Genomic DNA, 14,880 nt, shown 5'->3' on the forward strand with positions numbered 1-14,880 from the left:
GAAGGGAAATGTGTGGTGGGTTTTCTCTCCCTCCTGCGGGCCGTTCCCCACACGTCTGTACAGACCAATCTCCCCAAGTGCCCGCGCTGGGACTCCAGGATTCCGCCTGTGTTTGGGTCAGGCAAGGACAATGGAAGTGGTTCCCTTCTTTGAGTGAGAACAAATGTGAAAACCCTCTGGGCTCTTCCCATTTCCCTGTACCATTCCCAATTTTTTTTTTTTTTTTTTAACCATTCCCAATTTTAGTAACAACAACCCTGAAGTAAGTTGGGTGTGTCCATACGGGGGTTCAGGTTCACGGACTTTCTGGACTTCAGTGTGGTTTGTCCGCTCTGTGGGTACCGCGGGGTGAAAATAAAACAGAGATATAGGATCCTTTTTGAACGAAAGCCCAACAATCGAATGCAACAAGCAATAGTTTATTTATATTAAAAAAAAAGGGAAAAGAAAAAAAAGAGAACAGAAGTGAGAAACCAACATCTTTTTACTACATTGTATAGATTAAGTAAAAATACCTGTATTCATATATATGTATATACATAATGCATATTTATATATATATACACATATACACACATGGATTGGAACATTAAAATTACATGCTTCCCAGGACAGAAGAATTAGGACACGTTCCCTCATATCAACTTAAAACTCCATCACAATTTAAAATCACTGCAAGGAAACTGACTTCCGTCATCTTGTTGGACTTCAAGTACACAAGGTTACGGAACCAGAAGCTAGATGTAAAACTCGTCCGCTGTGCACCGATGACAACGGACTGCCACACGCCACGGGGCAGGGGTCTTCCGAGTTCTCCCACAGGCCTTCCTCACCTGCAGCTGTGTCACCTTCTACCTGAGATGCGCGGGAATGAGGCAGGGGGACCATGGGCAGGTGCTGCGTGGACCCGCACGTCGACGTTTAAACAAGAGCAACAAAGACACGTCTTTCCATGAAAACAACGCCGGTCGTGAAATGACTCCAGAAGAGGGTTCCTTCCTCCCCTTTCCTTGCCAAGTGAAACACAAAAACTACTGGGGGACAAACCAGCTCAGGGCGCAGCACCTCCAGCGGTGATCAGCAGACAGCAAGGGACAGAGAGGGGGCGTCTCCTGGCGACAGCTCCTGGCTGACCCGGCTGCTCTCAGACACACCCTCTTCTGCAAAGGCACTCACATGTTGTCTGTTTATGAGGGATACAGTGGGAGTCCATGCATGGGAGTCCTTCCTACAAATACCAAAGAGATAAGCTGAGGACGTGGTCTAACAGGGACAAGAGGAGAAGTAATACACATTTTGGATAAATGTGTGTGGGTTTTTTTTTTTTTTCTTTAAAGGACAATCCGTAGTTTAAAAAATTTCATTGAAAGTGAGGAATTCCAGTAAAATTATCAGCAAGGAGCAAGGTGCTGGAGGTGAGATGTATCCAGAACAGAGAGAGGAGGGACGCTAGTTTCTCAAACGGCCAGAGGACAAGGGGATGCACGGTCTGCTCTGAAACGAGAAAGACCATCCACACACAGTGGAGTGTGTGAGCGGGAGGGACACAGTGGCAGAGAGACTGGTAAAACAGGAGGGAGGGTGGCATCCTTCCATATGTGGGCACGGGGGGATGCACCCTGAATTTCTGGATGGGAAAGAGGGGCCGCATCCCCCTGTTTTGCAGGCCAAAGAGACCCCGCCCAAGCCCAAGGCTGTCCTCACCGGGACACGACGGAGCTAATAGAGTTGTAAGATGTGCCGCTGTTGCAGCTCGAGTCATAGGCCTCCTGGCCATTGCCGTCGAGGTTGATCTTGAACACAGAGGACGCCTTCAGTAGAAAGTCCGCTGCGTCCCGACGCCCCAGCTCCCGCAGTTTGGACATGAGGATACCCACCGTGCTCTCGGGGTAGGAGGTCCATTCCCCGAGCAGGGCGTGGACCGGGCTGGGGAGGAACTCCTTGGGAGCCCCGTTGTTGGTGTTGTACTTCGCCACAAGATCGGGGAGACCCAAGTTCATGGCGAGAAGGCACCAGTCCTTCCCCATGGGATCGGGTGGGTCCAGGAGACGACAGAGCTTCCTCCGGGTCAGGAGGTTCAGATCCGAGGCATGGATGTCCATCCCGAGGCTGGCCTGCGAGTACACGTCATGACAGCCAAAGCACATGATGCTGCTGAAGCTCTCCTTGTAGCCCCCCATGGTGTTCGTCAGCGAGGTCTCCTTCAGGGTCTGCGCCCGGAAGAAGTCCCGCGGCTGGTAGATCATGACGGGCTCGTGGTGCTCCCGCAGCTGCTGGGGGCTCAGGTAATGCTTCACCGTCAGCAGCCCCGGGAGCGTGGTGGCCATGACGTTCTCCATGGTGCTGCACACGGAGTCCAGCAGGAGGCAGCACTTGATCTTTTCCGTCTCCAGCCCGCGCACCTGCACCTCGATGCCCTGGCCGTGGTTGACCAGAAGCACGAGCAGCTCGGCCCCGCGGTTGGCGATCTTGCAGCCGTTCACCCACAGGCGGATGTCTGCGTCTCCCTCCGCGCTCTGCTGGTGGATCCACCGGCACAGGTTCACCTGGACCTTGTGAAAAATGCCGCACGGGAAGGGGGTGAGGTACTCCACGGGGACGATGCGCACGCCGCCGTAGACCCGCCCCTCGTCCTCCTCGTCTGTCCAGGACCGGTGGAGGTTGTCCGTCTTGATCAGGGCGGGGATGTCCACCATGGTCCCGCTGCTCAGGTCGCGGGCGCAGATGTCCATGGCGTCCAGGATCTGCAGCAGCTCCTCCACGTCACTGTCGGGCACCAGGCGCTGGACGTCCTCCACGGTGTAGCGGCCCCGGTAGTGGTGCAGGGCCCGTGGGGTCTCCACGGACAGCAGCTTCCCCAGCACGTTGGTGCAGAGCCAGCGAGGGTCCAGGAGTAACACGTCCTGCACCGTTTCGCTCTGCATGATGTTGATCTGTCGGAAAGGACAACAGGAGGTCACACGTGGGGACCAAGATGGCCAGAGGCACCAGTTCAGAGCGCTAGGGGACCCGAACAATGATAAACTCTAAGCACATGTTGCAAAAACTGACCCAGGGCATTCATGGGGACAGATCTCGGAAATCCAACAGCGACCCAAAACACCAGCTTGAGAAGGTTCTGAGAAGGAATGAAAAGATTACCTTGGATAGTTTAAAAAAAAAAACAAAAAAATGGTCAATGCAATGAGCGAAAGGCAAAAAGAGAGAGAGATGGCAGACAAGTGCCATGAGAAAATTTTGACCGGATTCTACATTCCCAAATGAACACACAAATGAATGAAAACAACTATGACAGAAATGACTGGGACAAGCGGCAAACACTCAAATGGGGACTATATGTTTAATAGTAGTATTATATCCATGCTATGTTTCTGGAACACAATTAATTATATTGTGGTAATCCGGGTGACTCCATCCTTAGTCCTCTTGTCTTGTTCATGGTCACTCGCTGATGCCCTCCGTGGCCCAGGGGCTCTTGGAGATTAATATATGAATCTGAGAAACACCCACCAAGGCCAGGAGGGTAGGAAGCTTGCTTTGGCCCTTGGTAAAGTTGTCGAAGAGAACAAAGTGTCTCCCCTTCCTGACACACAGGTGGTGCCATGAGATCTAATTCGAAGTTAGAAGTCAGTGAGTGGCACACGGACCCTGTCTACAAAATCTGTAGACAACTGTCCAGACTTTGTGGAGACCAACAGCACAAGTGGGTCATTGCCCACCCCATCTCCCCTGCTCGTAAGTCACCTTGAATAAAACTATAAGGAGTTGCCTTCTTCGTTTTTTGGGTCTCGTTTTAGGAGCTACTTTACGGTCCCTCCTCCACCCTGTACCAGTGGGAGGATACCCCACAGCGGAGGGGCTACAAGCTCAATTATTTAGGGGTGAAATGTCTTATTTGCAAAACAAATAAGCAAATAAATAGGAGAGAGAGAGAGAGAGAGAGAGAGAGAGACAGCACCAATGGAGTAAACACTTGGTTAACTTAAGTGTGAAGCAGATGATGACTGAGCTCTTCTTGCACTTACTTCTCTGAAGGCTTAAAATTTTTCAAGAAAAAGATTAAAGTTGTTATATTATTTCATCATGTAAAATTTTAACACACACAGAAAAAAAGGTCTGGAAAGCGATGCCTGCAGGCAGTGGTGTTAGAGAGGAGGAGGGAGGAACGAGGCTGCACAGGACTTGGAGCGTCACCTGTCACCTGTGTTTCTTTAAAAAGCAGAAGTCTGCGAGACAGAAAACGGACAACACCCAGAGGCAGCTGCGCTCTGTGCCGCACCTCCCTCCTCTCCTCCCTCTGAACCCAGAGCCGCTTCCCTTCTCACATGGAGGCGGAGGCTCCTGACTGTTGGTACCAGGACCACCTTCTAGTCTACACTGCAGTTACAGCTTTGAGAGCCCCTCTGCCCACGAGTGTGTTCCAAATGGTCCCTAGAATGACAATTCCGGGAGGGTAGAGCAGATCTATTGCTTGTTAGGCATTTGGAGGGACCTCAGGGTCAGGGAAGACTGAGACACTGGCCACACGGGAGCAGACTAAGGGGACAGATGACTTCGTGCAGTGAGGGGTCCCAGAGCAGAAAGACGCATCAGGACAACCGGTGACATGTGCCTAAAAGCTTCCTTACCAGTGGGCAGTAACAGCCTGGGGGAGGGACTGGTGGCCAAGCAGAGCCCGGGCACCTGACAGATTCCCCTTCCTTACTCCTACTATCGGAGCTTCACTTACTCACTTAAAGTCTCAAGGGCAAGGAGAATAAAGAATACAGTGGATTATACCCTTGCTCTAGAAACTGCTGGTCAGATATCAGAAGACAAGAGAAGACTGAGTCAATGGAGAGAGTTTATTATTACGGTTACTCTTATCTTATAATGTAAGCTGGGATTCCGGTCCTTGGATTCAATCACTTTAAAGCAGAGCGGTAGGGGCCTGTAGATTACCAGCAGTTTCAGCAGAGTTCGGAGGCTCCCACTCTCACTGCCTGATGCTCTAGTTTTCAGGGTCACCAGATTCAGTTTTAATGTCAGGCCTATCTGACTCACACACACGGGCCTTGAGTCAAGGGGACACTGAGACTGGACCGGAAGCTCCTGGTGTCTAGAATTCTCAGAACTGCTTCTGGGTCTTCACGTTCAGAACTGCTCTTCGTGGCCCGGACTAGCCTCAACTGTCCCCTGATGTCACAGGATGGAGGAACGAAAAGGCTAGGTCCCCTCTTTGGGGACAGGCAGAAGAGGCGATGAGAACAGAAGTCCCAAGCCCCAGTGCTGAATGCCACGCACGCAGGAGCAAAGATCTCCATTTCTGGGTCATTTCTGGGGGACCCTGCTTGCTGGGTGAAAGTGTCTCTGATGTCCTCTCGTCACTGCCTTTTCTCAATAATCTGTAAGCCCCAAAGTCTGTTTAGGTTTTCAGCCCATGGGGCAGAAAATCACAGCTAAGCACTGGGTGCCCCAGGACGAGAGGAGAGAGGCCCAGTTGCCCCGTGCGGCAGGAACTGTGCCCCCTAACTCGCACAAGCGGGGAAAATGAGCAAACCCGCACACAGCCACGGGACAGCTCTCAGGGGGCACGGGGGAGCAGAGAACTCCGAATATCACCCGAATACCACCCGGGCCCCACGTCTGGATAGATTGTGGGTGGCTGGTCAGTTTCTACTCGGCTCTGCGGGCTCAAAGCCCCTTCCGAGGCGGCAGAAACACTCCCGTGGAGCCCCTCCCCCGCCCCAGCCCGGGCCCCGCCCCCTACCCCTACCTCGCCTGCGCTGTGGAGCTGCTGGGCGATGCGCCGGAGGTCTCCCTCCCTGGCCAGCGGGTTCAGCTGATCCTGCACGTCATACACAAACTGCTGCAGCGACATGAGCTGGTTGGGCCCGTTGAGCTTCCTCCAGGAAGGCAGCGTGGAGATGATCTTCTCACACAGGTGCGTCATCGGCGGGCACACCTAGAACAAGCAGGACCGGACAGGTCAACCTGCGGCCCAGGGCGCTCCCTCGGAGAAGCCCAGGGAGAGGGGATGGCGCTCTTTTCAGCACCGTTGCAAGAAATATTCGGGATGAGTTAGGGCTTTTTTGTTGGGCAAACGGGCCCAGTTCTTTCTTTACAGCGCCGCCTCTCCGTGAAACCCGGTTACAAGCGTCAAGTAGTACATGGACGCTTTCGTTTCTACGGCGAATGGTTAAATAGGGGGGAGGCTTCATAACAAGGCATTTGGAACAGGGACTCAATCTCAGTGCTCCTTGGCCCCAAAAGCTGTGTTCCATCCTGCCCTGGAGCAATTCTTTCAGCCACAAGATGGTCACTTGATGAGCAAAGGGACAGGAAAAGAGATGAACCGTCCTTAGCAGTATCCCAGTGGGTTTTTACCAGTAAATTAGGTATTCGTGGGAATGTTGTGGATAAATACAGTTTTAAATGAGACTAATTCTTGGTAACAGGCTTGAAATAGATTTCTTTCTTAAATTATTTCCAAAAATTTTGAGTATAGTTGACACGCAACCTTACGAGAGTTTTAGGGCGTGACGCAGGGAGTGGACCAGTCCACAGGCTATGCCAGGCTCACCACACAAGTGTGGTGACTTCTGTCACCGCCCACTGTTACTATACTATGGATGATATTCCCTATGCTGTGTCTTTTATTTATTTATTTATTTATTTATTTATTTATTTTTTAGATTTTTATTTATTTGACAGGGATCATAAGTAGGCAGAGAGGCAGGCAGAGAGAGAGGGGGAAGCAGGCTCCCTGCCGAGCAGAGAGCCCGATGGGGGCCTCAATCCCAGGACCCTAGGGCAATGACCTGAGCCAAAGGCAGAGGCTTTAACCCACTGAGCCATCCAGGCGCCCCTATGCTGTGTCTTTTATTCCTGCGACTTACTCCCTCCACAGCTGGAAGGTTGTAACTCCCACCCGCCTTCACCTATTTTGCCCATCCCCCCACTCCCCTTGAAATTGATTTTTAATCTTTTAATTCCATTAAATAAATCATCTGTGTGACAGACTCAGATAATCTGCACACCATCCTAATTAAAAAAGCCAGCCATATACTGCCCTGCATCATTAACCATGTAGTCCCTTCTCAAATCCTACCTTTAGGTCAGCTAAATTCCACTCCCTATTCATAAAACAAAGTTCCCAGGCAAAAAGGCGGTCTGTGTGATGGGTTCCATCTGCTCAGCCTCAGAAGTTGAGGGTGGGGGTTGTGAAGCAGACAATCTCACCACCTCCCAGTTCAAACTCTGAGCCCAGAGCAGAGCCCCTACTGCCAGCTGGTGGGGAGGGGCTGGGGTCCTTCACAGACCACTGTTCCCGATCAATGCCCACTGGTTTCTGTGACGGGGTTCTTCTGAGACCCCCCCCCCCCCCGCCAGACTACTCCCCACTCACTGTGCCTTACTGGAGATCCCACTGGAAGGCAAGAACTGGCCTTCAGGTGGGCCCAGAGTTTTCCTAAAGATTCCTACAGCACATCGGGAACTGGAGCCTGGTGTGAAGGGGCATGTCCCAGCAGGGAAGCAGTAAGCTCTAAGTGGAGCCACCGCCCCCCCCCCCCCCCCCCCCCCCCAAGGGAAGGAGAGACACAGGCTCCTTGTTCCCACCCAGGAGGCTGGGGCAGCAGCAACTTTTCAGGGAGCATTCTGCCCTTGGGATGTTTACCCTTTTGTGTCAGCTCCAGAGAACTTTTCGAGTATTATAGAGCAGCAACCTTTTATGGGTCAGAGGCACTGAGAATATTTTTTTCCAGTCTATTTCACCTTTTAACTTTGTTCATGGAATTTTTTTGACAGAAAAGAAATTTTAGCTTCCATATTGTCAAATAGATACTTTCTTTGAAAACTCGTAGGGTTCCCTGTATGACCTAAAAGGTTTTCCAAAGCAGTACCAAGTTATTTTAAAAACATAGTCAAGATATTGTGGGGGTTTTTTTTCTTCTTCTTTTTGACATTTAATAGGTTTAATCCACCTAGAATTTATTTTGGGGACTCTCAGTGAGTAGAATTCAATCTCATTTCATTCTAGAATAATAGCCAGTTGTGTCAGATCACGGATGAAATCACATTTTCCCCCAAACTGAAACAACATCTTTGTCTTCTACTAAATTTCTGTAGATGTTGTGATTTACTTCTACACTCATTTACTCCGCTTATTGATTTTTTAAATTTTGGATTAGCTACACAGTTTTTATAATATGTTATTTATTCTTCCACTGAAATTTTAAGATAAAAATCCCAATCCAATTATCTCATTCCCGAAAGATGTATGCTGGAACTGTATTAACTCTAAGAAGTGCCTCTGGCTTTTTTTTTTTTCAAATTTACTTATTTATGGAGGTGCCTATGTGACTCAGTCGGTTAAGCAGTTGCCGTGGCTCAGGTCACGGGTCCTGGACCAAAGTCCTGTATCAGGCTCCCTGCTCCTTGGGGAGCCTGCTTCTGCCCCTCCCCCTTGCTCATGCAAGCATGCACACCCCTCCTCCCTCTCTCAGTCTTGAATAAATAAGCTCTTTTAAAAATAAATTTATTTATTTTAGAGAGAGAGGAAGAGAGCATATACAGAAGGGCGGGGTTGGGGGGACAGAAGGAGAGAATCCTCCAGCAGACTCCGGGCTGAGTGTGGAACCTGGTGTGCGGCTAGATCTCACGGCCCATCAGATTGAGACCTGAGCCAAAACCAAGTTTGGACGCTTAACTGACTGAACCCCGCAGATGCTTCTCTCCATTTTCTAAATATCGCACAGTAAGTCACTTCTGGGTGGTTTCTGTGATTTGTAAAAGGCCGTGTTACTAAAACTGTCAGAATCTCATACACCCAAAGGTGACCCCATGTCCATAACCCCTCAGCTCCAGGCCCCCTCCTTGTTCTCACCCTTCTTTCCTCCCAGAGCAACGGGACACAAACACGGCCCTGTGACTGCCCTGTCCCGGGGCCCCTGAGGACTCAACCAAACCACAAGGATAGCACGAACAGATCGGCTCTGGGGTGACCTCATGGTCTGGGCAAAGGTGGGCCTGCAGCCTCCCGGCTCACTCACCGACACAATCTGGCTCCGGATGTCTTGCAGGTGACTTCGAAGGACCTTCATGTCCTTAGAGCCCGAAGCGCCAGCATCCAGAACAAATAGCTTGTTTGAAATGTGAAGATCGTTTCCAAACCTGAGGGAAGAGCAGCGGCCTCCTCAGGGTGCTGCGGTGCCCCCGGGAGCCAGGCTTCTGCTGGCCAGAAACCAGAACATTCTTGTGACCTTGCAAAGGCCAACCCTCCCTTGCCGTCTGCTGGCATCCCCTGGCGGGAGGGGTGGGGACCCGCATGCTCTGAGACCTGAGGATGGTGGCTGCTGAGGGACGAGGGGCAGTTCCAGTCCCACAAAGCGGCAGGCACACAGTATGGGAAGATTTCAGGTCACCTGACGCAGGACAGATGAGGCCTGTGCCTGCCCCTTGCACGCTAAGAGGACGGAGGCCGTCACAGGGTGATGGCGTAAGAGCAGACGATGGGCCTGACAGTCACACCTTCGATGGAAAATATTAGTACGAGCCCTTTTTTTCCTATCAGGAGGACCACAGGAAGTGTCTGCAGACAATCAATCGAGAATTCACATTACTGTCAAAGCTGCAGCTTCCAGATTTTTTTGACAGATGCTATGTAAAAATGCGTATTTCTACACTGTGACCCGTGCACATCCACAATGATTGATGAAACAGAAATTCTACAAAAACACGTGCCAGGAATCTCACGCTGGTATTTCCCCCTCCAGCCCCTCCTACTTTCCAGATCAGGTCAGGACCCCCAAGTGACTGTCACGAGCCCCTCATGAGCGGCAACTTTGCCTTGAGTGATACTGCTCAGTGGTAAGAAGACCATCGTCAGAGGAACTGAGAGCAAAAGCAACAACCACCACCGGGGGTCTTCATCAACATGGTGACCACAGTTGGTGACACTGCATTACACGACAGACATTTGCTAAGGGTTGAGCTTAAACATTTTTGGGGGAGAAACATTCTCACCAAAAAATAAGAAATAAGGAGAAGAGAAGGAGGCGTAATGATGGATGTGCTAACTAGCTAGACGGGCACCGATGCCAAATCTGATAATGTCATCTGTCGGGTGGAGGTGCCTCCAGAAAGCGGAAACTCAGTGCATGAAACCCCTAACAGAAGATCCCCTGGGGCACTGGCTACAGGGGGTCAGGAAAGCAATGCATGCTTTGTTGTTTTTTATCCCATGCTCTTTACTTCTGTTGCATCTGTTATGTTTTCAATGTTTTGATACAAATAAAAACCATGCCACAGAAGTCAACCAAGCAAAGGAGACCTCTGGTCTCCGTAAGCTCTGTGGGATGGCCCCTGTCACCAGCGACGCCCTCACCTGTTCCTGATCTCCTTGAGCAAGGACGTGTCCTTGTCATACCCAAACTCGCCTCCAGCCGGCCGAGGCACATTCATGATGTCGGCGTGGGTGGCCACCAGGACCACGTGCAGCGGGTTCTTCAGCTTGCCGCCGAAGGCTGGGGGCAGAAAGCAGGTGTTTCACAGGTGGGTCCTCCTTCCTGGCTGCCTTGAGTTCCCTGGGGGAGGGAGGCCGTGCTGGCCTCTGGGAGGTGCAGACTGCCCGCTGTGTGGGCTCAGCCTGAGAAGGCCTGGGCCTGGCCAACATCGGGATGAGCCTGTTTCCTGGGCTCAGACCACAGAACACGAGGGAGCTTCTCAGCTCTCCCTCTGGGGGGCCCTGCTTGCATGGTGTGGGGAAATCAAACTCCGAGCAGGTGCACCCTTTACCAGACAAAGAAAGCCCTCCGAATGCAGCGACACCCAGAGATGGCGGAGAGGGCCTCCTGCGGTGCACACAGCCCACCAGCCTCTCCTTAGCTCCTTAGGGTTTAGGAAGAAAACAGCCAAAAGAACAGGAAAGCAAGAGGAAGAGTGGGGGTCCCCTGAAGAGGTTAAGTCCAATTATTTGATTATTGCATGAATTTCAAAGAACAAAACAGATAGCCCAGTGCCCACCCTGGAAGGCTGCTCCTTTTTGTTTTGTACACGAAGGAACAAAAGTGTATTGGAGGTTGTCTTCTGCTCTAGGAATAGAGTTAAGAGAATATGTTCACACTCATTAGGGTCCCTTCCGTTCTTGATGGAACCACACAACAGAGGAGGGCCCGTTCTGCTTTTTCATCACGTAGGCAGAGGCACAGAGACCATCAAAGGACGAATTCCACTTCCACCCAACAAAAGTGACCACAGCTCTAGCATGTAGGGAGAGAGTGACACGTGGTTCTCAAGGAATTGCTCGGACCTGGTCTCTGAGGCAGGAAAATGTGATCCTGTAATAACTCCCTGTGAACAAAGGGAGCGGCCGGGCCTCAGGAACCGTCCAGAGCGGGAATCTAGTCATGGGAAGGAGAGACCGGGTGTGGGGGAGCCTCACAGTTAGCCCCGAGCTGTGGATCCTCCCGGCGGGAAGGGCGCCCCCACCCCAGACCTGCTAGCTTACCAATGGGCTCTTCAACTGGCACGAGAGACTTTAGGAAATTCAGCCAGAAAATCACTTGGTTCAACTGGATCTCGTAGGGTTCTTCCAGACTGAAAACGATGACGTGGATGGATGTGGGATCGTTGGCGGCAAAGTAGTCGTAACAGCAGAAGTACACAGGATTTCCAGAGAATTCCCACACGCTGAAATCACCGACGCCTACAGAGAGGAGAGATGACTTATCTGTACCACCACCAGCAAATGCCAACCACAGTTTTTTGTTTTTGTGGTTTTTTTTTAACAGTTTAGGGCCTGCTGAGGGAAAGAGTGGTGTCCATACCACCCAGCTGTTTATCTATACACTCCCACCTTCCCCACAGGAATGACTCCTCACGAGGAAGGAGTCAGAGCCAACTGGTGGCTTTGGGCTCCCCATCAACAAACTCACACAGTCAGAGAACGTATGTGATAAGATTCCCTACCTTCAAAGAAGTATAAAATCCTTTTTGGAACATGACAGGGTATATGTGATGTTGAATGTAAAAGTCACTGAGATATGTAATTTAATTTTGGTTAAATTACCAAATATAACCAAATTATTTATTTAATTATTAATAAATATAACAATGTTTTATTAATAATAACAATTATATATAATTGTTATTAATATATAATATTATATATTATAAATTATATTATATATAATATAAATTATATATAATTGTTATTATATATAATAACAATTATATATAACAATAATTATATATAATATTTTATATATGTAATATGTATAATTATATAATATAATAATATAATATAATAATATCAATAATAAATTTATTTAAATTTAAATTTGGTTATATTCACGTTCCTCAGGTGAGGAAGTGACCTGCTCAGGTAGGTCACCTGCACAGGTGAAAGATGCAATGGTTGATTAGCACGGTCTGCATCTGACGGAGGGAGCTGTGAGGAGGTGGGGTCCATACACTCAGCCAGCGTGGGGGGCAGTGGAATACACAGGGGCATCCCTAGCCCTACACGGCCACATCTCAGCAAGGCAGTGACCATCCACGCACTGGCCTCTGGGGTAAGCAGGCAGGACCATTTATGTTGTAGGATTTCAAGCTCCCTTTCCCCAATTCTTCCCCTCGGTGCTAATTTTGGGCCAGAAATTCTGCAATCCACCATTATTCAGGAAGATCCAAGGGCACTTTTGGAGCCTCGACTTGGAGCACAGGCAGCCCTGGGCACGGGACTCTCTAAGTCTGTCCGCTGAGGCAGTAGTGTGGAGGGTTCCGGAGCACAGGCACAGGTCCTCTAGCACTGGGAGCACTGGGAGCCAGATCTCGGGTGGGGCAGGGGCTGCGAGGAGTCGGGTGAGCGAGGGGTGCTGGGGACAGGCTGCCCCTCTCCCGATGCTATGACACTAGCTCAGCTCCGGACCACAGACAACACTCCGCTTTTAAAAAAGAAAATGCCCGTGGGCTTTAATTCTACATCCCTGGACCCAGTGGTTCTCCTAGTGGGCAGCAGCCTCACTTGGGAACCTCGCCCCCCCCCACCTCCTGGCTCAGCAGCTCTGGGGGGCAGGGTGGCAGTCTGAGTCTTCACAAGCCTCGCAGGAGACCCGTCTGCACCCCGGAGATGAACAGCTCGAGGTGACACACATTGACGTCTACCGTTCACGGGGTTCAGGGTAATCACGGAGCCGACGGGAAGATGCCTCCGACCGGCATTGTCCGAGCACCTCCCCTGTGCAGGACACTGGAGTGGGCGCTGGAATCAGCGCATACGGTCCTCACAGGTGGGTCTCAAAGAAACTGCTTTATCCCTGCTCTAGACCTTCTGCTCTAGGAATAGAGTTAAGAGAATACATTCACACTCATTAGGGTCCCTTCCGTTCTTGATGGAACTGGCTGGCATTCAAGTGACAAAGTGGGCCAATGGGGGGCCCGGGAGCTCCAGGGGCTGGATGGGGGGTGACACAGTGACTGCTAGAGAAAATAACCTTCCAAGGGAACATTTGAAGTGTCACCCCCTTGGAAATGTTTGAGGGCAAAGAACACATGGGAAATTTTGCCCTTGGAGAGAATCGCCCGTGCCTGGGCTGCCTAGCACCAGCCACGAGTGCAGATGTGGTCAAGGATAACTCTTCTCACACCTGCATTTGTCAAACTGCCAGCGGGATAGTATTTTATAAGTTTTCTCATCCAAGTGGATGTTGGGCTCTGCCAAGAAAATGTATTGATTTATTCAACATTTTCTGAGCACCTACTGTGTGCTTGGGGCTCTGCTAGGTGCCCAGGAGGACAGGGGGTTTAGTTTCACTCCTTACAGGTAGGAACCAACTGTGCTTCACTGGGCTACTCCCTCGGTCACTCTGTGTGGCTCTTTCTCTGTCCTTGTGGGGCTGTGACAGACGCGGGGGACCGCTCCCTCAGGGGGAGGACTTACAGTCCAGGGAGAAGGGAGACAGAAGGTGCTCCCCAGTGGGGTGCATGGGCCACTGTACCGTTCAGATAAGCATTCTGGATGTCAATGGCCTTAGTGGACTGGTCGTCGGCTGCGCAGTGTGGGTGCTGGGGTGGGGCCACCAACACCTCCAGGGTCCCTCGCGTGAGTCCCGGCTCGAACATCATGCTACGGCTCCTCACGCTCACGTGCTCGCAGCCCGGGTACAGGTTGCTGATGCTCACGGACACTGCAAGTGGACGGGAGGCGGTGAGAACAGGGCTGCCTGAGTGTCTACTCCCCCCAGCCTGGCCCGTGCCTTGTCTCTTCCCAGGACACTCTCGTCCCCACACCCTGCTGCTTTGGGCTGGCCCCGTGGGCCCCCCACGTGTGGGTCAGGGGTGTTGCCCTGGTTCTTCCTGTCCGCTCCACCTCCCGCAGCCCTGGCCTGTGCTGCTCAGTGCCAGAGGCGGACCCCAGAGACAGACTCAGACACCACCCCCCAACCCCCCCCTTGCGCAGCGGCTTCATCCCGGGGCTTCCAGCTTTCTCAGGAACAGAGTATCTTCCTCTGGTCTTTCCGCCCCAGGGGAGGGAATGGCTTCCTTCTGTCCCAGGCCTTGAATGCTTCACCGTCTCAGCTCCCCTGACTGTGCCCATGACACTGTCCTTCCATTAACATCCCCATCAGGACCCTGACTGAGGCCGATGACGCCGTCCCACTCTGGGCCATGAGATTGTGTCAGGCTGACCGCAAGAGGATTCTACCCACTAGCAGGCCAGCTTGTCCCAGGCAGAGCGGACGGGATTTGGCAGGCAGTCCTGAACCTCACTGAGTTCTCGTTAGGACAGAGTTTGTGTCCGGTATCATAAAAATGATCATTTCACAGGGAGACAGAGGCATCAGAGGGAAAACATTCATCGTTGCTCACTGCTGACCCCTAGTGGTGGGAAGCGGCAGG

At 51.3% G+C, this 14,880-nt stretch overlaps 1 protein-coding gene across 1 annotated transcript; it reads right to left on the reverse strand.

Annotated features, from left to right (window-relative positions):
• Window positions 1-403: 403 nt before the first annotated feature.
• On the reverse strand, window positions 404-14,285 carry LOC116863157 (death-associated protein kinase 1-like; the record flags this gene model as incomplete). The annotated part of the gene is made up of 7 exons (XM_032850659.1): window positions 404-1,228; window positions 1,705-2,933; window positions 5,756-5,944; window positions 9,033-9,153; window positions 10,367-10,505; window positions 11,489-11,686; window positions 13,980-14,285. Coding segments are annotated over 7 exons (2,333 nt in total), but the record flags the coding sequence as incomplete, so codon positions are not given.
• Between the last annotated feature and the right edge of the window lie 595 nt (window positions 14,286-14,880).

Source organism: Lontra canadensis, unplaced genomic scaffold, assembly GCF_010015895.1.
Source record: "Lontra canadensis isolate GAN:19392208 unplaced genomic scaffold, GSC_riverotter_1.0 scaffold630, whole genome shotgun sequence".
NCBI lineage: Eukaryota > Metazoa > Chordata > Mammalia > Carnivora > Mustelidae > Lontra > Lontra canadensis.